At 44.9% G+C, this 23,423-nt stretch overlaps 1 protein-coding gene across 1 annotated transcript in view; it reads right to left on the bottom strand.

The window, feature by feature from the left end:
- The window catches only part of kifc3 (kinesin family member C3), a 29,084-nt gene extending 6,388 nt beyond the window's left edge, over nt 1-22,696 (bottom strand). The window contains exons 1-17 of the mRNA XM_076083211.1: nt 22,567-22,696; nt 9,202-9,322; nt 6,903-7,045; nt 6,483-6,624; nt 6,154-6,230; nt 5,850-5,915; nt 5,469-5,612; nt 5,099-5,368; nt 4,787-4,960; nt 4,361-4,508; nt 4,140-4,270; nt 3,892-4,003; nt 3,164-3,345; nt 2,977-3,081; nt 2,767-2,897; nt 1,897-2,020; nt 1,610-1,739 (exon numbers count right to left, since the gene is read on the bottom strand). Of these exons, the coding sequence (XP_075939326.1) occupies nt 1,610-1,739; nt 1,897-2,020; nt 2,767-2,897; nt 2,977-3,081; nt 3,164-3,345; nt 3,892-4,003; nt 4,140-4,270; nt 4,361-4,508; nt 4,787-4,960; nt 5,099-5,368; nt 5,469-5,612; nt 5,850-5,915; nt 6,154-6,230; nt 6,483-6,624; nt 6,903-7,045; nt 9,202-9,283 (2,161 nt within the window). The 5' untranslated portion in view covers nt 9,284-9,322; nt 22,567-22,696. The remainder of the gene's footprint in view (nt 1-1,609; nt 1,740-1,896; nt 2,021-2,766; nt 2,898-2,976; nt 3,082-3,163; nt 3,346-3,891; nt 4,004-4,139; nt 4,271-4,360; nt 4,509-4,786; nt 4,961-5,098; nt 5,369-5,468; nt 5,613-5,849; nt 5,916-6,153; nt 6,231-6,482; nt 6,625-6,902; nt 7,046-9,201; nt 9,323-22,566) is intronic.
- Between the last annotated feature and the right edge of the window lie 727 nt (nt 22,697-23,423).

Genomic DNA, 23,423 nt, shown 5'->3' with positions numbered 1-23,423 from the left:
TGTGTGTGCGTGCGTGTACCTAGTGTGTGTGCGTGAGTGTACCTAGTGTGTGCGTGCGCGTACCTAGTGTGTGCGTGCGTGTACCTAGTGTGTGTGTGTGTGCGTGTTTACCTAGTGTGTGCGTGCGTGTACCTTGTGTGTGTGTGTGCGTGTACCTTGTGTGTGTGTGCGTGTACCTTGTGTGTGTGTGTGCGTGTACCTTGTGTTTGTGTGTGTGCGTGTACGTTGTGTGTGTGTGTGTGCGTGTACCTTGTGTGTGTGCGTGTACCTAGTGTGTGTGCGTGTACCTAGTGTGTGTGCGTGTACCTAGTGTGTGTGTGTACCTAGTGTGTGTGTGTACCTAGTGTGTGTGTGTGTGCGTGTACGTGTACCTAGTGTGTGTGTGTGTGTACCTAGTGTGTGTGTGTGTGTGCGTGTACCTAGTGTGTGTGTGTGTGTGTGCGTGTACCGTGTGTGTGTGTGTGTGCGCGTGTACCTAGTGTGTGTGTGTGTGCGCGTGTACCTAGTGTGTGTGTGTGCGCGTGTACCTAGTGTGTGTGTGTGCGCGTGTACCTAGTGTGCGTGTGTGTGTGCGCGTGTACCTAGTGTGTGTGTGTGCGTGTACCTAGTGTGTGTGTGTGCGTGTACCTTGTGTGTGTGCGTGTACCTAGTGTGTGTGTGTGTGTGCGTGTACCTAGTGTGTGTGTGTGTGCGTGTACCTAGTGTGTGTGTGTGCGCGTGTACCTAGTGTGTGTGTGTGTGCGCGCGTACCTAGTGTGTGTGTGTGTGTGCGCGTGTACCTAGTGTGTGTGTGTGCGCGTGTACCTAGTGTGTGTGTGTGCGCGTGTACCTAGTGTGTGTGTGTGTGTGTGCGTGTACCTAGTGTGTGTGTGTGTGCGCGTGTACCTAGTGTGTGTGTGTGCGCGTGTACCTAGTGTGTGTGTGTGTGCGCGTGTACCTAGTGTGTGTGTGTGTGCGTGTACCTAGTGTGTGTGTGTGCGTGTACCTTGTGTGTGTGTGCGTGTACCTAGTGTGTGTGTGTGTGTGCGTGCACCTAGTGTGTGTGTGTGTGTGTGTGCGTGTTCCTAGTGTGTGTGGGCGTGTACCTAGTGTGTGTGTGTGCGCGTGTACCTAGTGTGTGTGTGTGCGTGTACCTAGTGTGTGTGTGTGGGCGTGTACCTAGTGTGTGTGTGTGCGCGTGTACCTAGTGTGTGTGTGTGCGTGTACCTAGTGTGTGTGTGTGGGCGTGTACCTAGTGTGTGTGTGTGCGCGTGTACCTAGTGTGTGTGTGTGCGTGTACCTAGTGTGTGTGTGTGCGTGTACCTAGTGTGTGTGTGTGCGTGTACCTAGTGTGTGTGTGTGCGCGTGTACCTAGTGTGTGTGTGTGTGCGTGTACCTAGTGTGTGTGTGTGTGCGTGTACCTAGTGTGTGTGTGTGCGTGTACCTAGTGTGTGTGTGTGTGCGTGTACCTAGTGTGTGTGTGTGCGTGTACCTAGTGTGTGTGTGTGCGTGTACCTAGTGTGTGTGTGTGTGTGCGTGTACCTAGTGTGTGTGTGTGTGCGTGTACCTAGTGTGTGTGTGTGCGTGTACCTAGTGTGTGCGTGTACCTAGTGTGTGTGTGTGCGTGTACCTTGTGTGCGGTTCCCAGTAGCAGAGTTGACTCCAGACACGGTGATGATGAGCAGAGCGTGAGAACGAGAGCTGTGCTCGTTGAGGTTGGTGCAGGCCGTCGCTCTGTTCATGAAACCCAACTCAAACACCTGAAACATGTTTTTTAAATGTTTAAAAGTCTGGTTCTGTTAAACAGGGTCAAGAATGAACTTCACAGTAAAATACAGCTGCATACAGAAAGCAGAGACCAGCAGCTGACTGGAGGCGTTTTACACTGAAAGGACGCGCACAGTAGGAAGTCCTCACCCTGTTGATGTCCTCGGGGCTCTGGACAGTGATCTCGGTCAGTCCGGGGACGTAGAGCTGTCCGCTGCCATCGGGGTTCATCTTGATGTCCAGCTTGTCGGAGGGATTCTCCCCCAGCAGGTTCCTGATCGACAACAGAGACCTTTACAACCTGCAGACTCGACTCAGGGCTTAAACACATAGCAGGCTCAGGTCATGTGATCTTTGTTTACATTCTATATTTGTGGTTCCTGATAATCTGAGACCAGGTCTCAGAGTTCTGGACCGAGTCCACATGAGTCCTTTATACAGATGTTCTATTACAAAACATCATCAGTACATCATGTCCAGTACTTTATACAGAGTACAGCATACAGAGTACACCATGTACAGTACTTTATACAGAGTACACCATGCACAGTACTTTATATAGAGTACACCATGTACAGTACAACATACAGAGCATATCATGTATTGTACTTTATATAGAGGACATCTTATTGAGAACATGATGTACTGTACTTTATATAGAGTATATCATGTACAGCCTATGATGTACTGTGGCTCAGGGGGCAAGAATGTTAGTTAGTCCTGATGGAAGCCTCCTGCCACCAGTGTATGAATGGATGTGAATGGATGTGAATGGATATGAATGGATATGAATGGATATGAATGACATGTAGTGTTAAAGCCATTTCAGTGGTCAAAAGACTAGAAAAGATCTATACAAGTACAAATCTATATATAGTGCAGTACAGGATATACTCAACATAAAGTACTGTACAAGTAGTACTGTTACTACACTGGTTCAGACAATTGGTTCTGGCTGGACCACCAGGTTCTCGTCTGAACCACTGGTCTCGAATCAGATCAGGGACCTGGTCTGCTCACCTTAGGGTCTCGTTGTAGATCTCCACCATGCTGACAGAGATCCTGTAGTCCCAGTCTGGAGCTTTGTCTGTCACCTCGGAGAACAGCAGGCGCAGCGCTCTCTGGTTAATGCCAGGGTTGTCCACGGCGCCCTGGACACACACAGACCTGTGGTTATGATCCAGAACCAAGTCCTGGTCCTGGTCCCACCTCAGAGACACATGACCATACCTCCATGGTGAACGTCTTCCCCGAGCCCGTCTGTCCGTAGGCGAAGATGCAGACGTTAAAGCCGTCGATACAGGAAGTGACCAGAGATTGGACCTCCTGAAACACCTGGTGGACCAATCAGAGAGGAGGACACTACTTAGACAGAGTCCCTCTGAAGAGGATCAGGATCAGTTTTAGCCTCTTGTACCTCTTCCTGTGTGGCCTTAGGAGGGAAGACTCTGTCCAGGTCAAAGGTCATCATTTTGCCCTTGTTGGACAGGTAGAGGACGGCGTCGTCCTCCGAGTCGAAGCTCAGCATGTTTTTGGAGTCGGCGGAGTCCTGCACCTCGAGACTGGCGGGACGGACGCGGCAGAAGACACGGATGTTACCTGGGAGACAGGGAGCAGGGACACATGACGTCCTTCTGGTAAAACTAAAGCTGGGACACAGGACAGTCTGTCTACGGGACACACAGAGGACAGTCTCTCTACGGGACACACAGAGGACAGTCTCTCTACGGGACACACAGAGGACAGTCTCTCTACGGGACACACAGAGGACAGTCTCTCTACAGGACACACAGAGAACAGTCTCTGTACGGGACACAGAGGACAGTCCCTCTACGGGACACAGAGAACAGTCTCTCTACGGGACACAGAGGACAGTCTCTCTACGGGTCACACAGAGGACAGTCTCTCTACGGGTCACACAGAGGAAGTCTCTCTATGGGACACACAGAGGACAGTCTCTCTAACATTCTTACCCATTCACATACATCCTCCTGTTCACACTAAAGCCGGGACACAGAGGACAGTGTCTCTACAGGACACAGAGGACAGTCTGTCTATGGGACACACAGAGGACAGTCTCTCTATGGGACACAGAGGACACATTTAAGACGAGGCAATAATCAGAATGATGAAGTTGGTTCAGACCTTTGAGTCGAACCAGCTCGTTGTGACATTTCTTCCTCAGGTTCATCTCTCTCTTGTATTTACACAGAAGCTCCTGATTGGTGGAGCTCACCTCGCTGATCACCTGGCAGATCTGAGACAAATGTTAGACTATAAATGTAGTCCAGTTGATGGAGGACAGAGAGAGGACAGAGAGAGAGAAGAGAGGACAGAGAGAGGAGAGACGGAACACAGACAGAGGACAAACAAAGGACAGAGAGAGACATCACCTCCTGCTTGGCCTCAGTGATAGCTTTGTCCAGCATGAAGGGGAACTCCTGGACCTGCCTCTTCAGACAGTTGTAGTCACAGGTGAGGGTCCGGAGGGCCGGCTGCAGACTCAACAGGTTCATCCGCACACCTGAAACACGACAACACAAAACACTGTGATCACCAGTCCACAGAGTCCACAACCAGAACCAGAACACCAGAACAGGAAGCAGAGTCAGACCCGCCAGGTTCTCGTGCACGGCCTTCATTTCGCTCTCGGCTCTGACGAACGCCTCCTCAATCACACGGTTCTTCTCCTCCTCCAGGTTCTGCATCTCCACCTCCAGCTGACCCTGAGCTCGCTCCATCTCTCCTTCATAGACCAGGATCTGGTCACAGAGGAGCCACAGAGACGACAAAGGTTAGAGGATCGACTGCACCTTTTCTTCTTCATACTTCAGATCAACCTACTCCCCATTAGCACTAAACTAGGTCTCATTCACATCCGTTCATAACAGCCTCTAGGAACAACTTGGGTTAACTGTCTTGCTCAAGGACACATCGACATGGGGCTTCTGATTGGGGACTTGTTGGACCTCAATAACAGCAAACAGCAGACAGAGCAGCAGACGGGTAAGTAGAAGGTCTCAGCTCCTCCAGATGTTACCTGCGTCCTGAGCTGAGCGCAGATCCTCTGTGACTCGTGCAGCTGGTTCTCCAGCTCTCTCAGCAGTGTCCTCTGAACACACAGCTGCTCCTGAAGGCCGGCGTTCTTCGTCTGCAGCTCAGCCATAGCTCTCAGAGAGTCAGCTGAGTCCACCTCCACCGTCTGAGTCACGTACTGAGGAACCAAAAACCACAACGGACACGTGTTAGTCAGAGAACCAGCTGAGTCCACCTCCACCGTCTGAGGCACGTACTGAGGAACCAAAACGACCAACACGTATTAGATGTCACAGTCTGACCGGTGTCTCCTCACCTGGACTCTGGCCTGCCTGGTGAGCTCCTCCTCACACTCCCGTAGTCGGAGGGAGAGTTTCCTCTCGGCCTCCTCCTGCCTCCTCCTCGACTCCTCCAGCTGCATCCTCGACTCCTCCAGCTGCCTCCTCGACTCCTCCAGCTGCCGGCGGAGACTCTCCACTCTGGAGGTTTTCTCCAGCAGCTCTGGCTCCAGCTCGACCAGCCGTCGCTCCCTCTGCCGGGCCTGGTTCTCCCAGAGAGACACCTGTCTTTGGAGGGACTCCACGTCCTGTAGGACGCAGGGATGACATTTATACCTGAGACAGCTGAATGAATAGTGTACATCCACCTGTCCGTCAGTACATCTACCCGTCTCTCTGTACATCTACCTGTCTGTGGGGGCAGTGGCTGCAGTTCTCGGCAGCAGCGCCGAGGCTCTGAAGCTCTGAGCTCCTGCATGACTTCAGCTCCTGTTTCAGATGCTGGTTCTCCACCAACAGCAGCTCCAGCTGCTTCTCCAGGTCTGTCGCCCCCTAGAGCACGCACACGCACACACACACACACACACACACACACACACACACACACACACACACACACACACACACACACACACACACACACACACACACACACACACACACACACACACACACACACACACACACACACACACACACACACCTCAATGTATAACGTTCGGTCTTGTCTTACCTCTGTGTGTGTCTGTATAGGTGTGTTCCCACGGTTCTTCAGGAATGTGGTCTCACCAGTTCAGAGCGAAGTCTCTCCACCACCCGAGTCTGATCTGACAGCTTCTCCTCCAGCTCCTCCACCTTAAAAACAACTCAACATGTCAGCTCTTCGTACAATCTCCTCATTTTTCTCATATTTTCAAATCCAACTGCCAATTTTTTGTCAGTGGAAAAACATTTCACAGATTTACGATTTGTTTTCTTTATTTTCAGTCATTGTAAAGAAATGAAATGTAGGAAGCAGCAAAGTTCAAACACGTCACTGAACACAGATTCTGTCAGCAGCTGTACAGGCGTGATGTGTGTCCTGTAAACATACCTGTGTGCGCAGCCGAGTAACCAGCTGCTCTTCTTCTGGACAGCGGAGACGATCTGACAGCTGTAAGACCCTCACACCTACACCAACCAGCAGAGGGCAGTCACCATGATATTTAACTATTATATTCTAAACTGGTTTTCTATGAAAAGTGGTTTGAGGTTCAGCTCTTCTATAAAATGTTTCAATGAGTGAATCGTTGTAAAATATTTCTTTCTGTATTTTAATCATTAGTTGTTTTATGTGGAGATGATTTCCTGTTTGACGGTGGACCACATCAGACCACATGGACAGATTCACACTGATCTGACCATCATCATCCTCAGCGATACCTTGAGCTCTGTCCTTGGACCGCCGCTGAAGACACGCCTCCTCCTGGATGCTCCGCTCCTTTAGCTGCTGGAGCAGCAGGTGACGGGAGACTTCTTCAGACCGAAGACGAGCCTGAAAGTCACACACTTTGTCCTGTAGAGCCTGAACACACACACACACATGAACAACGCTGCTGTAGCTGTGTGCGTGTGTGTGATGAACAACATGCAAAGTAACTAAAACATCAAAGTGGATCATCAGTGATGTCACAGATATGATGAGCAGGTGGATAGGAAGTGTCCCAGAGGTGTAAACAAAGTTGTCAATGTCAGCAGTTTGTCACTGCGCACACACACACACACACACACACACACACACACACACACACACACACACACACACACACACACACACACACACACACACACACACAGAGTTACCTGGATGAGCTGCTGTTGGCTAGGTGCGCTTGTTTCGGACAGCTCTGTGCTCAGAGACGGGCGGTGTGAGAAGGCGGCGGTGGGCAGAGACAGGAAGGAGCCTTCGTCTTCACCATCACTCATCAGGAAGTCCACTGAGCTGGCTACGGGCACACAGGAGGGACAAACAGAGTCAAGTTTGGTCTATTTGGGTTTTTACACAAAGTGAAGCGGAGCGACGTCATGTTATGATGAACCATAAAGCCAGCGGAGCTACGTCACCTGTGCAACCATAAAACCAGCGGAGCTAGGTCACCTGTGCAACCATAAAACCAGCGGAACTACGTCACCTGTGCAACCATAAACCCAGCGGAGCTACGTCACCAGTGCAACCATAAAACCAGCGGAGCTACGTCGCCTGTGCAACTATAAACCAGCGGAGCTACGTCGCCTGTGCAACCATAAACCAGCGGAGCTACGTCACCTGTGCAACCATAAACCAGCGGAGCTACGTCACCTGTGCAACCATAAAACCAGCGGAGCTACGTCACCTGTGTAACCATAAAACCAGCGAAGCTACGTCACCTGTGCAACCATAAAACCAGCGGAGCTACGTCACCTGTGCAACCATAAAACCAGCGGAGCTACGTCACCTGTGCAACCATAAAACCAGCGGAGCTACGTCACCTGTGCAACCATAAAACCAGCGGAGCTACGTCGCCTGTACAACCATAAACCAGCGCAGCTACGTCACCTGTCCAACCATCAACCAGCGCAGCTATGCCACCTGTCCAACCATAAACCAGCGGAGCTACGTCACCTGTACAACCATAAACCAGCGGAGCTACGTCACCTGTACAACCATAAACCAGCGGAGCTACGTCACCTGTACAACCATAAACCAGTGGAGCGACGTCACCTGTAAAATTAGAAACCAGCGGAGCTACGTCACCTGTACAAACAACAGCGTCAACACGAATTACAAATCATCTCAAACTTGACCGCTCTGATCAGATAAAGGTTGGTGACATTATCCGCTGATTGAACTCCTTTGGTTTTTGGTTGTGGTGAAACTCTCCTGGAGAGAGTTTGTGTGAGACAAAATGTTAATCTGGTGATTATTGAGGTCATTGCAAAACAAGAAATAACCTACTTTTTGTTTTTGAAATCAGAAGTGTTCCTGAGTAAACCTGCACTCCTCCTGAATACCATGGAAACCAGTCCGACCAGATAAGATCTGATAACAGCCACCGACACATTAACCTGCTGGAACTCTGTGTGTGCGCTCACACAAATCTTATCAACCTGAGAACAAGCTGCACTTTGTGGGGAAATCTGAGCATTAAACAGACTTAAGTCACACACAGTATTCTTACTGTTCACACCGACAGGATTACTGGCACACACACACGAAAACGCTGAGTGTTTGCTTTTTCTAGATCACAGTAAATGTTGAGACTTGCAAAAACTCTGGACACACAGATCCAAACACACTTCTTACAATCAGGATTTAGTGCTAGTGCAAGTATTTTTATTAAAATACTATGTTTTTTCTGACAGCTTCTCTCTGTCACTCTTCTGTTTGTGCTTCAGGACAGATAATCAGAAGTCTCTTTGGACTCTACTAACTAAAGATGGACGATCAAAGATAATCACTAACTCTCAAATCAATCAAGGCTGGATAAAGAACCCATAGACTGTATATTGATGTAGTCACTATGACGTCATCATCGGTTTGTGGATGGACGTTTTGATAACTCAAGTTATGCTTTTTGGCCGTAGCCATCTTGGTTTTTGGTCGTCGCCATCTTGGTTTTTTGCAACCAGAAGTTACAGGAGCGAAGTACAACCGAATGCTGAAAACACATTTTTTTAGGCGACCGAAATGTTACAATTAACTTTCATGAAGTGAAAACACACTAAGAAAGGGTGAAAGTTGTCAGTAGTTTTTGTCTAAACAAACCAGAACGTTTTAATCCCCGATATAAACGCTGGTAAGGAAATTATCTTTCAAGTAAAACAGTAAATAAAGAAAGCCAAATAGCTCCAATAACAAATGAGCTGAAGAAAGGAAAGTCTACAGCAGAAACACTGTTGTGAACCTGTCGTCTCCTGATCTGTAAAACGATCACACAGTCATCAAACGTGAATTAGTTCAAGTGACTTTATCTGCTCACCTGTTTGTCTGCATTACCACACTCAGGTTTCCCTGCTTCTTCTCAGTGTGGAGCTCCATTACTACAGGTATGACTCACCTCTCTCATACACACACACAGGCTTTAAAAGGCCCCTCCCCCTCTGCGACAGACGTCTGACTCACCGTCCAATGAGATGTCTTTTTTCCAGAGTTCCTGCAGGCAGGGGGCGTGGCCAAGATCCCAGGTCTTTCTTGTACTGAACATGACCACCGGGCTGTGCAGAGCGCTGGACCGCTGGACCGGCTGCAGCGCGCGCGCACACACACACACACACACACACACACACACACACACACACACACACACACACACACACACACACACACACACACACACACACACACACACACACACACACACACACACACACACACACACACACACACACACACACACACACACACACACACACACACACACACACACACACACACACACACACACACACACACACACACACACACAGCATTAGAGCATTAGAGCTAAAACTGAAAGGAGCAGAAAGTGTGTCAAATCCACAAGGTTCTCTTTGGTCTTGTGGCCTTCAGTTTGTGTGATAATGAACGTGTCAGAATGGAAATATGACCCTGCATACAAAATAGATTTTGTTTTAATGATATCCGACTGGTTGGGTTTGAACGGTTAAACCAAAAGTTACAATAACTAAACTGTGGTGACCTCTTCAGGGTCACAAACTAACCTCAACCATCAGAGGTCAAAGCTGTTAACCGTTAACACACCAGAGTGGTGCCTCGTTTAACAAGCCGCCCGGCTGCCGGGATAGTTAGCCGGGATAGTTAGCAGCAGTGGTGGGCCGTGCATTTTATACCTGGGCCTTCACTGCTGTCCTGCTGCTGAAATACCACCTTATAACCACATGATGGCGCCACAGCTATTATTAGTTTCTAAGGCTGTATCTATGTACGTATTCGTATTAAACCGTTTGGTACGAGGCTTACAATACGTTTGAATCGTACTAGAGCATTTGGAAAATGCAGAAGTTTAATTTCAGGAAGATATGTTTTCTGCGCTCATGGAGGACAGTGGTTCTCAGCTGGTCTGGCTGTGGGACCCACCTTCACTCCTTAATGACAAGCCGCGGCCCAAAGAGATCGCCTTATGATTTGACTTTCACAACTTGAACATTGAACGTACTGCTCTGCAAACTCTTTCCTCGTCTCAGCCCCCTGTGTCATAGTGTGTGGTACATCTCACTCAGTCAGAATGCCCATATTTGATTGGCTGAGCTGCATCACGTGATGTGATTCACTACCCGACATGACTCTGCTGTTAAGTTTCGTTTCACGATAGTCACGTGCTCGCCCACTGACCAATCACAGCACACTCTGCACCTCGTGGCAGAGCTGCACATGGACACTGAGCAGCATGTAATGCTGACGTCATTATAGGCCGGCTAGCAGGTGCCGGCACGTCAAAGAATACGCCCAACATGTCAAACTAAAGATCTGATTGGTTGAACACTATGACAATCAACAATATCGTCCCATTCACTTAAACTGCACATGGATGCACTTGTGAGTCTGCAGGCCTCTGTCTCTGTTCTTACCTAGAGACACAGAGGTGAGATCTGATTGGATAAAAGCTCTACTTAAAACAAGCTGCACTGGAAGCAGAGCAACTGAGGAAGACAGTAGCTGTGCAATGAGAACATAAGATAATGGGAAAAATATGTTTATAAATTATAATACATGTAGTGTATTTAAGAACAAATATTAAATTATAAAATAGATATAACTTTGTGATTCTGTTTAGGCCAGCAGAGAAGGCTTTGCAGGCCCTGACGGCCCACCGCTGGTTAGCAGGGATAGTTAGCAGGGATAGTTAGCAGTCAGCATGATGTGTACAAACGACGAGTATGAAGTGAGAATACATGTATTGACATACATGTATCTATATATAAACACTTATAGATATACACATCTATGTCTATACCTATACCTGTATCTATACCTATAACCACGTATATCTATACCTGTACCTACGTATATCTATCTATATCTATACCTGTATCTATATCTATATATTTACCTGTATCTATACCTATACCTGTATCTATATCTATATCTATACCTGTATCTATATCTATATCTATACCTGCATCTATATCTATACCTGTATCTATATCTTTACCTGTACCTACATCTATACCTGTATCTATATCTATATCTATACCTGTATCTATATCTATATCTATACCTGTATCTATATCTATATCTATACCTGTATCTAGATCTATATATTTACCTGTATCTATATCTATACCTGTATCTATATCTGTATCTATATCTATACCTATACCTGTATCTATATCTATACCTGTATCTATATCTATACCTATACCTGTATCTATATCTATACCTATACCTGTATCTAGATCTATATCTATACCTGTATCTAGATCTATATCTATACCTGTATCTATATCTATACCTGTATCTATATCTTTACCTGTATCTATATCTATACCTGTATCTATATCTATATCTATACCTGTATCTATATCTATATATGTATCTATATATATACCTGTATCTATATCTATATCTATACCTGTATCTATATCTATATATATACACCTGTATCTATATCTATATCTATACCTGTATCTATATCTATACCTGTATCTATATCTATATCTATATCTATATCTATATCTGTATCTATATCTATACCTGTATCTATATCTATATCTGTATCTATATCTATATCTAAACTAGTAGCACAGAGACAACGAGCAGCATCTCATTTAAAAGAAGAGCAACGGTATTAAAAATGGTGTTTGGAGGAAACAAACGTGTTTCAGTGAACCAGAGACATGAACTGTACATGATGATGACGATGATGACCACAAGAGGAAGAATAGAGTGAAGACGTGACCAGACAAAAGGAGGATGATCAGGACGTCCACACAGAAGTAACCCTAAAAACAATGAAGCTTAATGCTGCCGTCCTCTGAGCACACGACGTATTCAGGTCATCAGAAACACTGATCGTCAGGTTACATCCCTCCATCTCACTGAGGAGTCTATTCAACATGTCTGATTCCTGCTCCCTATCCTCCATTGCTCCCTCTTTGTGTCCGTCTGTCCTTACCTCCCTCCCTGAGGCATCGCTGTCCTCCTCATCGCTGCATCCTCCTCCTCTTCCTCTTCCTCGCTGCGGCTTCAGACAGCGACACACAAACAGCCGGATCAGTGTCAACGCCCCCCCCGCTTCCTCCCTCTCTGTTCCCTAGCAACAGCACTGCAGCGTCACGCCTCCCCCCCCTCTCCTCCCACCCCCCACTCTCACCCAGCGATGGATAAATATTTCAGCCTCAAATGAAGCGTGAGGAGCTGCTCCTCCTCCTCCTCCTCCTCCCCCGACTGAAATATGCGACAGCCCTTTGAGTGTGCAGGCCCCGCCCATAAAGGGGGGGGGGGGGGGGGGTCTTAATATATGCACATTTTATTTTGAAGCCTTCTATTCACCGTTTCTTGTCAAAACAACATTTTTGTGATTTTGGGCTAAACTAAATAAATTGAGTTGAGTTGATCTGAGCTAATGCAGGATGGAGAGCACGGACTACTGAGACTATTGAATTTAAAATGAGGATAAGACGGGCATGCTGGGAAATATGGCTGCACATGTGTCAGTCAATAATAAGCAGCAATCGTATGAATAGTATTTTATATTTAATAATGTTTAACAGGAGATCTGAGGAAGCTGGTGCAGCTGATTAAAAGAATAAAAGCCTAGTTTACTATAATGAACATATTCTATGCAGGCATATGTTTACATAAGATCACATAATAATATATAATATTATAATATGGTGCAGCAGAGCCACAGCTCAGAGTTTTTATGGTTTAAAGTTTCCTTTATTAATTGTTAATATTCAGCCATCTTAAGACTAAATACTCTTCATAGCTGACTCTGTTCTCAGACCAACAGACAGAGAGAGGACTGGACCGGGAGCACTGGACCGGGAGCACTGGACCGGGAGCACTGGTGTCAGGTGTTTCAGTTCACTGATCTAAACTATGAGTGACGCGTCTCAGTTTACAGGTGTGTGTTCATTAGAAGAGTAAAGCAGAAAAAGATTCTGTGTTCAAACGAAGCTCGATGAACAATGAACTCACTTCCTGTGTTTAAAAAACAATGCTGGACAACAGAAATATTCAGATGTTAACAAGTTAAGGCAGTAATAATAAATGATGACATCATGATAACCTCATCCTTCTTCAAACAGACTCCTGACATTCAAGGTCATTGATGAAATACAAAGATCACAGTCAGATTAACTTCACATGATAATCTGATGTTACATAACTGATCTCACTGACAGAGGCTCCGCCCACATTACGTCATCATGAAACAGGAATCCAGCTAGTAAATGTTTCACATCATGTGATCAGATGCTTCTCATTCCTCTGTTGATGACAAGAAACAACGCTGCTAAGAACCACAAACATCAGATTTAACTGGAAGGAACCGACAATAACCAGCAGACACAAAGTCTGTGAACGCACCATCGTCATAGAGGACTCTTCCTCCATTCAGAACCTCTACAGAGACACGATTCATTAAAGACCTCCAGCACCATAGAGGACTCTTCCTCCATTCAGAACCTCTACAGAGACACGATTCATTAAAGACCTCCAGCACCGTAGAGGACTCTTCCTCCATTCAGAACCTCTACAGAGACACGATTCATTAAAGACCTCCAGCACCGTAGAGGACTCTTCCTCCATTCAGAACCTCTACAGAGAAAACATTCATTAAAGACCTGCACTTATTATAACAGTGGTGATGTTCTGGTTCTTTCTCTAATATTCATTCAGTTATTGACAGTGTGGTCTCCATGGTAACGTAGCTCTGACAGCTTGACGGAGTAGCAGTGGAGGGCGGGGCTTAGCCAAGGGTCAATTGTAGTTTTAGGTTTGAATCCGTAAAGTAAACCGTAACTGAAGCTGTCAAATATAGAAAATAATGTTGAAAACCGATCACAGAAATACTAAATGTACTTTCCACCATTGTTTCTCGCTCGCTCATTGTTTTCTCGTGTTGCTTGTACTCTGTTGTTCAAGCGCTTTCTGCCTGAACCTGGTCTTCCTCTGCTCACCTGAACTCGCTTCCTGCTGTCAGGGAGCTTACGTACGCCTCCTCCTCGCCTCTGCTTCCTTTCAGCCCTGCAGCTCCTCAGTCCTCTTCGGTCCAAGACCTTCACCGAATCTTCTCCGGACCTGGACGTCCCCCACACCTCAGGGACTCCTCCGTCCCCTGGAGGTCCTCCGGGTTCCACGGCTTTGTTGGTCCAGTGCTTGAAGAGACTGTGGAGGGTCAGGACCGCCAGGCTGCACAGGACGTACATGACCCCGTCCCACAGGTCCGGTTCCCCTCCGATGAAACCGCTCAGACTGAAGGTTGCTCGGGGTGGATGTTCAGCTCCATCGGACCTGAACCCAACCAGGTGAAGTGGAGCTGGGTCCGGACCAGGTGAGAGCTCCAGGTGTCTCGTTTACATCCTCAGATTTGAATTCAGTCTGAAGAAGCCGGACCAAGTGTTAAATACATTGAAGCTCAGCAGCTCCGTCTGATCCTGCTGCTGTGTTGAGTTTGTGTAATCCTCTCTCTCTTTGCTTTTGTTCCTCACCTGCTTCACCTCTGTACAGAGTCCCGCCCCCTCACAGGCTACAGCTCTTTTCCACAGAGCTGATAACATCCGTGGACCTTGTCCCGTCCAGGTGTTTGACAGGAAACCGGAGCCAGCAGCTTCAGTTTCTCAGTGTAACTCCAGACACTTTAAAGCCCTCTGAGGTCACAGCTGCTGCTTCAGGATCTCATTCTATTGTTACAATGTCTCACAGCAGAGAAATATGGAACAGAAGATAGATTTAGATTTGTGTTGGACTAAGAAAACACAGAGTTTCATCTCTGATATTTCACTGAAATCAAAAATCTGTTTTCTTGTGAAATCGGTGAAACAAAAGAGAAAATATTAGATTTTTGTTTGTATATAATGTATATAAACAAACAACCCAAGAACGTATTTTTAGCTAAATTCAGGCTAGATTTTAGTTTGAGAAAGAATTGAAAAACAATTTTTAGGATGAGGAAGCAGAGCTGAACTAAAAAACTAAATAAAATACTTCCAGCTTCATTTGTTAAAACACCAAAGAAGTAACTTTTGAAAGCTCCAACAGGAAGTCATAAAATGCTGTTACGCTTATTTTAATCAGGAAATATCGGATACGAGAATCCACGAAGAAGAAAACAAACAACGCTGCAACGACGTTAGAAAAGGAAAAGTCCAAAGCCACATCATCTGTTGAGACGGTTAACTTCCCTCCATGTTTGTTTCCTCCGGCCGGTCCGTTAGCTCCTCGTTAGCTCAGCTGCATTCTGATTGGACGAGCAGGTCGCGTCTCTCTGCATAAAACACTATATGAGCAGATTAAAGCTGAGGCAGGTCTTCACCTCCATCAGAGAGCGAGAGCGAGAGAGACCAGGATGGACAGATTTGTGACTGGTATAAAGCACAAATCAGACTCTCTCCCCCCCCGACCTGGGACCATCTGTTGTTGCTAGAGGATAAAACTCCGATGATGTAACATGATGAGACTCCATGATGCATTTATTAAAGTTCAATATCTGCAGCCGAGTCTTCACATGAAGCTTTTCAGATTCTCACAGAACTAATTTACATAATAACTTTCCAATCACAGAAATTTAAATCTGTTCTGTTTGTATGTTTTTATATCTGTAAATATGCACATTTATTTATTCTATTATATACACACTTTATTTATCTTAAGCACTTTTGATTGTTATAGGAAACTTCGTTAGACAGATAATCTGGAGAGAAGATGTCTCACTCTGTTGGGTTATTGTGCTACAGAAACACTCCAAATGTAGAAACAGTAGAGTTCAGTAAAGAGACAGTAGAGCTCAGTAAAGAGACGGTAGAGTTCAGTAAAGAGATGGTAGAGTTCAGTAAAGAGACGGTAGAGCTTGGTGAAGAGACGGTAGAGTTCGGTAAAGAGACGGTAGAGTTCGGTAAAGAGACGGTAGAGCTCAGTAAAGAGACAGTAGAGCTCAGTAAAGAGACAGTATAGCTCAGTAAAGAGACAGTAGAGTTCAGTAAAGAGACAGTAGAGTTCAGTAAAGAGACGGTAGAGCTCAGTAAAGAGACGGTAGAGTTTAGTAAAGAGACAGTAGAGTTCAGTAAAGAGACGGTAGAGCTCAGTAAAGAGACGGTAGAGCTCAGTAAAGAGACGGTAGAGCTCAGTAAAGAGACGGTAGAGCTCAGTAAAGAGATGGTAGAGTTCAGTAAAGAGATGGTAGAGCTCAGTAAAGAGACAGTAGAGTTCAGTAAAGAGACAGTAGAGTTCAGTAAAGAGACAGTAGAGTTCAGTAAAGAGACAGTAGAGTTCAGTAAAGAGACGGTAGAGCTCAGTAAAGAGACAGTAGAGTTCAGTAAAGAGACAGTAGAGTTCAGTAAAGAGACAGTAGAGTTCAGTAAAGAGACAGTAGAGCTCAGTAAAGAGACGGTAGAGCTCAGTAAAGAGACGGTAGAGCTCAGTAAAGAGACAGTAGAGTTCAGTAAAGAGACAGTAGAGTTCAGTAAAGAGACAGTAGAGTTCAGTAAAGAGACAGTAGAGTTCAGTAAAGAGACAGTAGAGTTCAGTAAAGAAGGGAGCTAACAACTAACGGAGCTAACAACAGCTAACATGCACTAAATGGAACGCGGCCGGTCGGCTCTGTGAACAGAGAGGAGCTCTGATGACATCACAGAAGGAGAGAGACTTCAGAGTTAAATTACTTTGAGATGTTTAAAGACTAAAGATCTGAAGATGTACTAGAACTTCAAAGTGGACTAGATTGACGAGGATTTGAAGATTTCTCTTCACTTTCATTATATAATTGTTGAAAACAGCTGAAGATTTTAAAGAGTAGACTACAGGCATATAACATTTTTACATATATATTTTGAATATATATATGACAGACTTGGACATTAATCATCAAAATAAAACATGTAATTATGAAGCTTGAGATTTAACTGTTGGAAGACGGAGCTGCTACTGAACCAAAGATGCCTTCAGGTAACACGGGACTGAATGAACACAGTAACAGCTTCAGTGGTTTACAGATTCCCAAAATGCATTGCACAGTTATTCTGACTCCGACAGTATGAAGACTGGATATGTTTAGCCTGCTTAGAACTGCTAGCCTAGCTTAGCACAAAGACTGGGAGCAGAGGAGAACTGCTAGCCTAGCTTAGCACAAAGACTGGGAGCAGAGGAGAACTGCTAGCCTAGCTTAGCACAAAGACAGAGCAGGGGAGAACTGCTAGCCTAGCTTAGCACAAAGACTGGGAGCAGAGGAGAACTGCTAGCCTAGCTTAGCACAAAGACTGGGAGCAGAGGAGAACTGCTAGCCTACAGCAGAAACACTAAAGAGAAGAAATACATCTTTCAATGAGTGAAACCAGCTAAAGAGCTTTGAGAAATTATTTAATTATTATACGATATTAAAACTGTTCAGTGTTCTTACTGAGCTCACATCCTTTAAATTGTCTAAATATTCTTTATGGAAAACTTTTGACGACATGTTGGATCATTTCTGAGATGAAAATCTCAGAAACATTAAAAGAATGAAAATTATGTTTTCATTCTTTATGGTTCTATTTGATCAGCTGATCGTCTGAATACATTAATTGAGCAGGACAGATAAAGAGACAGACAGAGAGACAGACACAGATGACCTGCGGCATCATGGGAGATCTGGTCCAACAGCTCCACCTGCTGGACTGAATCAGTCTGCAGCCGTCTGGTTCTAATCACACACGTTTAGAGCCTTCAAGCTCTCAATGTGCAGTTTTTCACAATTTCCTCTGTAGTCTGTTAAACTGTGTCCTGTGTTCTGTTTCTAAGCACAGGATCCATTTCTACTGGAGGAATGCAATCGTCTTATTTATGAATTATTTGCGTCTGTACGTTTTGAAATTTAGATTGTGACGTCATTATTAAATAACCCAGAATATGATTATTGTTTCTCTTGAATGATAAAACTCATCAAACACTCAGGAATGATGTAAAAAGTGTTTCGTCTCTCCAGCTCTCTCTGACTTTAATTGTACTCATAATAAAGTTATTGAGGGAAACATCAGATCATGAAAACACAAATCTTTCTAATAAATGTAGAAAGTTGTTTGTGGTCCTTTTGTTGTTCAGACTACAATGAACATTTATTTAAACCAGATGTTGAAACAAAATCTCATCAATCCGATCGGCTGCAGCGTCCAATCACATGACTGATGAACAATGAGGGGGCGTGTCGGCCGTTAAAACACTTCCTGGAAGTCTGTTCTAGTGGGTCCTCGCCAGGGGCGTTTCTAGGATTCAAAGAAAGGGGGGGCTTAGCCCCAAGGGCAGGGGTATGTTTGTGTGCGGCAATTTTTTTTGGGGCCCATTTGGGGCCGTGGATATCCATTGTTTCAGACAGTTCATAGATTGGTTCAATCAGAAAGAGTGTGATTTTGCTCTGTAGTTTTGCTTGCATTCAGTATACCAGTGGTTCCCAAACTTTTTCTGTCAAGACCCCCTTTGATGATATAGGAACATTGGACGACCCCCCCCCCCCCCCCCGCAACCCGACCCCAAATTTTTCTTGGTTTTTAATGAATTGCATTATAATGCATGAACTGTATAAAATATTTTTATTTCTTTCTAAAATAAGTACATATCACTTCACAGTTTATTCTTCAGTTTGTTTAACTGGGAAAAAAAATAGCAATAATAAAATATATATAAAATAAAAAATATATAAAATAATTTGTAAATACAATTAACTTAATTTCAAACAAAGTGCAAACAACATATACTGTATTTCCTCACATTGAACAGCAGGTTTTCTCAAACAATAAAATAACACAATTATGAACAAGGTGTGCAGGTCTACATGGACCATATTATTTTGTGATCATATTCCTATGTATATTCCTATTCATATATATCAATCAGTGACTGGTGTGGGCTTGCTTTGCTTTACAGATTTTGTCAAAGCGGGGTTGCTGGTTGGAGATAGCTACTCTCAGTTCATTCTCAATGTTCAACTTTGATCTGTATTTGGTCTTCATTGCAGCAACTGCAGAAAACCCTGTTTCACATAAATAGGATGTGGCAAAAGGCAACAGTATGCCCATAGCTCTTTGGCCTAGTAGTGGGTAGTCTTTCTCCACTCCAATCCAAAACACAGCCAGTGAATTGGATGTGAACTGTAGTCTCCTTGTTGAGTCAGATGTCATGTCAATGTACTGCTCTTCCTCTGTGGTACTGAGGTACCTTAGTTTGAGGCGTTGTCGAGGTGGTCGCGTCGCCTGTTGCGGCTGTAACAGAAGTTCCATCGGATTTGCGCTTTAGACCAGTCACAAATCTGTCCATCTTTGTACATACTTCCTTCTCTTATCTTTATCTTTCTCTGTCGCTCCGTATCTTTCTCGCTCTGTGTCGCTGTGTCTCTCTCTCTCGTTCGCGCTCCCTCACTCTCTCTCTCCCTCGCTCGTTCGCGCTCTCTCGCTCGGGCGCGCTCGCTCTCGCTCTCGCTGGTTTTGCCACAGTCGGTCTGTGACATGAGCCGCTCTGGTGGCGTGGTTGGAACACAGTGCATGTCACGTCGGTTATTTTATATTGTTTTACCGGTGTATGTGTGCGTCTGTGTGTGTGGGTTGGTGATGAAGCCGCGACCCCCCTGTAGTACCACCGCGCCCCCCCTAGGGGTCGCGACCCCCACTTTGGGAACCACTGCAGTATACGATAACACAAGAGACAGAATTTGAGGGTCATAGTGAAATTTGACAACACAAATATGAACTTTTCTCAAATAAAGAGAAATCATTTTCCTGCTTGTAAAGGAAAGACGGATAAACTAGCTTTCATATCCGCGTCACTCCCAAATCCTAATTCTTAAAGGGACCGCACACAATGGATGGTGAATGGACCTGACAGTGTCAACTTTATATCGTTCAGTATGATGATAGGCTGTTGGATTGTAATTTGAAGGGAGAGAAAACATACAAACCAAAACGCACGCACATATGTAGCATGTTAGAGTTATAAATAACTTGTCCATGTGAGAAACAATAGTTTAATTTAATGACATCACCAAAATACATTTTTTTTTTTTTTAATTTTTTTTTTTTTTTTTAAAGCCAATAATGCCAAATTATTTGGGGGGGCTGAAGAACATTTTAGGGGGGCTTGACGCCCCCTAACGACGCCCCCTGGTCCGCGCTCATGGCTCCTCAGAGATCCCTCCTCCCTCCTCCATCCTCGCTCCTCCATCCTCAGAGCAGAAATAAGAGCTTTGGGACGGCCGTCAATATGCGGCGCTGAACAACTTCCAGTTTGAGTGAGGATCGAGGAAATGACAAATAAGAGACTTGGGATGTACCCTGGGTGTCCAGTTGTGTTGTGATGCTCAAAGACCTCATCAGATCACCTTTTACTTCCTGTTTTATTCTGACACTTCCTGTCTAGTGACTCCTCCCTCACTAGTCTAGACGCTGTTATGAATGAAAGCAGAGTGGTTCATCTCCTCAGGAGAAGATCTTTGACCGAACACACTGAACTAAATGAGCTAAAGGAAACTACAGATGGTCACATGACCCGTCTGTTGAAGGTTTGTTGATGTAGAACATCTGAAAAGGACTAAACCCCAAACCAGGTTTATTTATAGAAAGTCTTCTCTCTGTGCAGACACACCCTGCAGAACAACCACACCCACCCACACACACACACACACACACACGAAAGCAGGGAGAGTGTCAGTCTCCCAAATGTCCTCACAAGGACAGGAAAATGACATAACTCCAGCAGAATGAGGACGTCTAGTTTAATCCTGAGTCTAGGACGTTCATCAGGGAGGAGCTTAATTAAAGAACAACATCTGCTTTCTACACTCAACAGGACGTGAAGGTTCAGCGTTGGACTTCACGAGAAAATCACATGTATCCTAAACAGCTGGATACCAACACAGACCAGGACAGAAGAAGCCTCCTCGTATATCTGTTAACTTATACAACATACTTATTCATTAGTGCAGCATTAAACAGTCTAAAGCTCGGCTTCAGTGCTGATTTTATTACTCCATTCATCCACAGATCATTCTGTCCTTTATGAAGCAACAATGTTTCATATTCTTCTTCACAGATTCTCTCAAAATCAGTCTGAACATTTGAGGATTTTCTGTTTCACCGTAAACTGAATGATTTTTGACAGTTGGTCGGACAGAACAAGACGTCTGAAGACGTCATGTTGGACAGCTCTTTTGTTTACCGACTATAGATAGATAGAGATACTATATACTCTACGCCACAAAGACGATATACTCTACGCCACAAAGACGATATACTCTACGCCACAAAGACGATATACTCTACGCCACAAAGACGATATACTCTACGCCACAAAGACAAGATTATACGTGAAAATCTTAATTAGTCAATATAAAATATGGGGAGTCTTTCTATCAGTGTGAGATTACGCTGCTGCTTCAGTCTCAAACCTCTAGACTCAGTTCATCACTCTGCCATCAGAACCATCACCTGAGATCCCTGTGACACTAAACACTGTAACAGAGCGGGTTGGTCCTCTCTGACACATCTGTATCTTCTCATCTCTTATTGGACGTTCAACACATCTGGACCACCGGACCCCTCTACTAACCGTCTTATGCTTCAAGTCCTGCAGGTTCATTCTGAACTGGGAAAACAAACACATTGAGACTCTCTGGACAACGGTAGACCTGAAACCAGTTCACCCAGTGACTGTTGATCTGCTGCATTCTGGGTATTTCTCCTCATCATTGCAAATGAGGGGAACATTGATGAATTTTGAGGCAATAAATAGTAAATGACTGAAATAATGAATGAACGGAGGAACTGTGAGGCAAATTGATCAAAACAATTTCAGCTGCAACAATTAGTTGATTTATTAGTTGCTGGACAGAAAATTAAACAGCAATCTTACTATAATATTACTGACAATATTATTTAATATATTGTTTCAGTTCCTTACATTTTAATGCATTCAATATGTTGAGTGTTTGATGAGTTCAGTAGAGACGCAGTGATTGGTCGATTATTCACTGATTACAGTATTAATATTATAATGTTAAAATCTACAGTCATCAATAAACACGTTCTGCCCTCACTGACAGAAACCACTAAACGTGCGCGTGGAGCAGGTGAGGCCGCGGATCTTTTGTTGAGCAAAGAAAAGCGCTTTGACGCGATGAAAGTTCTGGACGGACATGTGAAAAGAGACAAATGTGCAGCGAGAGACACTTTGGACCGTCGGTTCATCCAGAGGACAATCGCTCACCGACACACGGGGACGGACACGTCAGCTACCGGAGACACAAAGTCTCCAGACAGAAAACACCGGGGACACAAAGTCTGAAGACAGAAAACGTTTCCTTACCTCTGGTGCCAAGCAGCGACTCCTCTCCTCTTCCTCTTCCTCTTCCTCCTCCTCTTCCTCTTCCTCCTCCTCTCAGTAAACGTCCTCCAGCTGCTCTCGGACTAACCCGTCAGACTTTTCCACTGGATCACAGATGATGTCTCTCATTAGCCGCTGCTGAAAGTCAAGACTGCTGCTGTCTGTGCTGCCTTCACGGACTGTCGGACACGTGGGGATTCTGTGGTGTGAGCGCGCATGGGCGCGAGGAAAAACACTGAAGTTATAGAGAAGAGGGCGGGTCAGTTCCACCATTCAGAGGAAGGAAACATGTTGACGTCATGAATATCTTCATGTGACGGTTTATTAAAGATCTCTTCATATAATAACTCTTTATGTCTTCATGTGACGGTTTATTAAAGATCTCTTCATATAATAACTCTTTATGTCTTCATGTGACGGTTTATTAAAGATCTCTTCATATAATAACTCTTTATGTCTTCATGTGACGGTTTATTAAAGATCACTTCATATAATAACTCTTTATATCTTCATGTGACGGTTTATTAAAGATCTCTTCATATAATAACTGGAACGGATACACGTCAAAGATCCAGACCAGATCCAGACCAGATCCGGCCCGTATCCGCTCATGACGCAGCTTGTCCGCCCGTATCCGATCTGGACCCGTTCATGAAGCGGATCCATTACTCAAAACTAACTACAGAAATATCTCAAATCAAGCTGACCAACTACTCAAAAAGTGTGAATAATAATAAAAGGATGAATTCATTCAAGACTTAAAATCTACGCTGGAGAACATAAATGCATAGTTTGTGCATTTATGTCCAACAGTGGACTCTGCAAGTAACAACAGAATC

Source organism: Anarhichas minor, unplaced genomic scaffold, assembly GCF_050575085.1.
Source record: "Anarhichas minor isolate MPS153535 unplaced genomic scaffold, ASM5057508v1 ptg000123l, whole genome shotgun sequence".
In the NCBI taxonomy this organism is placed as follows: Eukaryota; Metazoa; Chordata; class Actinopteri; order Perciformes; family Anarhichadidae; genus Anarhichas; species Anarhichas minor.
Note: the sequence above shows the minus strand (reverse complement) of the source record. Positions and strands in the feature narration are given on the sequence as shown.